We start from the raw sequence: 1,911 nt of genomic DNA, 5'->3' as shown, positions 1-1,911 counted from the left end.
GAATGGATTATAAACTAAGTACCCCATCTAATGTTAGCACACAGGAGGCTACCTTATTTTGGGATGAAACAATGCATCACTTTATTGTTATTTATTGTGGAACTCTCTATGCTTCAATTTTCACAGGTTCCACCATGGGTACGAGGGAATAGTGTAGACGTCTCTCCGGCTAGTGACTCACCAACAGGTTCTCCCAATTGGAATGACAGAGGCACAGCAGATGGTACTTCAGTTCAGCCAGATTCAGATTTTGGTAAGTTTATGTTCATGCAAATGTATGATTAAAGAAAAGTAACCAAGAAAAGGATTTTTTCTATCCATGGAATCAACGGTGATACGTCATTTTTGGTAGAATGGATTTCAGTTGTTGTTTTTTATCTCTTGTAAATTCTCTTGGTAAGCTGTATTGTTGTGTTTCTTTGAAATATGGGTAAATTTGATATTAGTTCTTCAGAATTATGAGGAAGACTAATATATATTTTTCCTCTCCTTGCTTTGTGCTTTGTGTGCTAACTTCCCACTATGTTGACTAATGTTATCCTCTTTGTCTTCTGTACCTGCCCTTCTTCATTTGAAAAAATCTCATATGTATTTAATTCCTTGATAAACCTACACATTCCAACTGTAGAACCCATAGTAGAGAAACCAGTACCACCTCGCATAGACTCCCTCATTCCTACACCCCCTGTAAGAACTAAAGCATCGGCAACAGCAACCACCGCTGAACCTAATCAGGAAAATGAGAACAAAGCACCCTCAGGAACAACACCCAAGCCGTCAAAAGTCCCCCATGTGTTTATGTCGCCACCCCGTTACCCTTCCCTCATGATCATTGCAGACGAGTTCAGCTCCCAGGGCTCAGACCGAGACTACCAGACCGCCGTAACAGAGGACAATTTAGACTCAGGGATCAAGGATGGCACATATTATGCTCGTCCTCTTGAATCTGTGCCAACTGTTGGAAGGTGCAAGGCGCTCTATGACTATGAGGCCAATATGTATGATGAACTCACCATCAGAACAGGTCAGTGGCATTTTATCTTAGGTGTAGCTGTAACATTTTTTGTGGTAATGATCTGAAATGGGTATAGAAGGGTAGTTCATATTTTGTAAAGAGAAATTCAATTTTTTTTTTATGTGAAAGATATACATGGATAGTACATTATTCTTAATACTATGTATTCATATATTTCTTTTATCTCCACAGGTGATATAATCAACATCCATGATAAACAGCCTGATGGTTGGTGGGTCGGTGAATTGGATAGTGTTGTCGGTATATTCCCTGCGACATATGTTGAGGAAATCGATTGATGGCAGCCATGCCCAGAGTGCTCAACTCTTGCCACAAATGTAGTCCAGTGCCCACACCAACATCTATTGTGTGAAGAAAGCTTTGCTTAATTTATATATATATTTTTTTTATAGTCCCTGCCATTTTGTAAGAGAGAAGAGATATTAAAAGGAAAAAAATCTGCTGAATGGTAATGATCCAGGCAAATTAATATCTTAAATTAATGTTATAAAAAGTTAGTGATATTTTATCTTGAAGCTGTAATCCATATTTTGTGTAGTGTGGATACTACTGAACACAAGAATACTATGAGATGAAGCTCAACTGAAAATAGGCAGGGACTGGGCAGTAATAACTACAAAGTTGCTTAACTGTAGATAATGTTGTAGCATGTTTTATTCATATAGTTTGAATATAATTGATGGCACTTGTTAAAACAGCACTCTGAGGCATATGAAGATGTGGTTCCAAAGAGAAGAAAAGAACCACAGTATTGATCTGTGTGTTATTATTTTCTATAACATAACAGGATGGAGATCTATGTGTTCTGAACACAGTCTGCATATATCTACTTAGCTAAATGAAGCTTTACTTTTTGCTCAGATTACACGAAGAAT

The 1,911-nt window shown here is 37.7% G+C and overlaps 1 protein-coding gene across 4 annotated transcripts in view; it reads left to right on the top strand.

Moving 5' to 3' along the window:
- LOC119590599 (nostrin-like) overlaps positions 1-1,465 on the top strand; it is a 116,570-nt gene extending 115,105 nt beyond the window's left edge. For all 4 annotated transcript variants that reach the window (XM_037939275.1, XM_037939277.1, XM_037939278.1 and 1 more), the window contains 3 exons: positions 127-253; positions 839-1,024; positions 1,208-1,465. In XM_037939275.1, coding sequence (XP_037795203.1) covers positions 127-253; positions 839-1,024; positions 1,208-1,314 — 420 coding nt within the window. In that variant the 3' untranslated portion in view covers positions 1,315-1,465. The remainder of the gene's footprint in view (positions 1-126; positions 254-838; positions 1,025-1,207) is intronic.
- Positions 1,466-1,911: the final 446 nt, after the last annotated feature.

Source organism: Penaeus monodon, chromosome 27 (assembly GCF_015228065.2).
Source record: "Penaeus monodon isolate SGIC_2016 chromosome 27, NSTDA_Pmon_1, whole genome shotgun sequence".
NCBI classification, from domain to species: Eukaryota; Metazoa; Arthropoda; class Malacostraca; order Decapoda; family Penaeidae; genus Penaeus; species Penaeus monodon.
The sequence above is the reverse complement of the archived record's forward strand: the minus strand, read 5'-3'. Positions and strand labels throughout refer to the sequence as shown.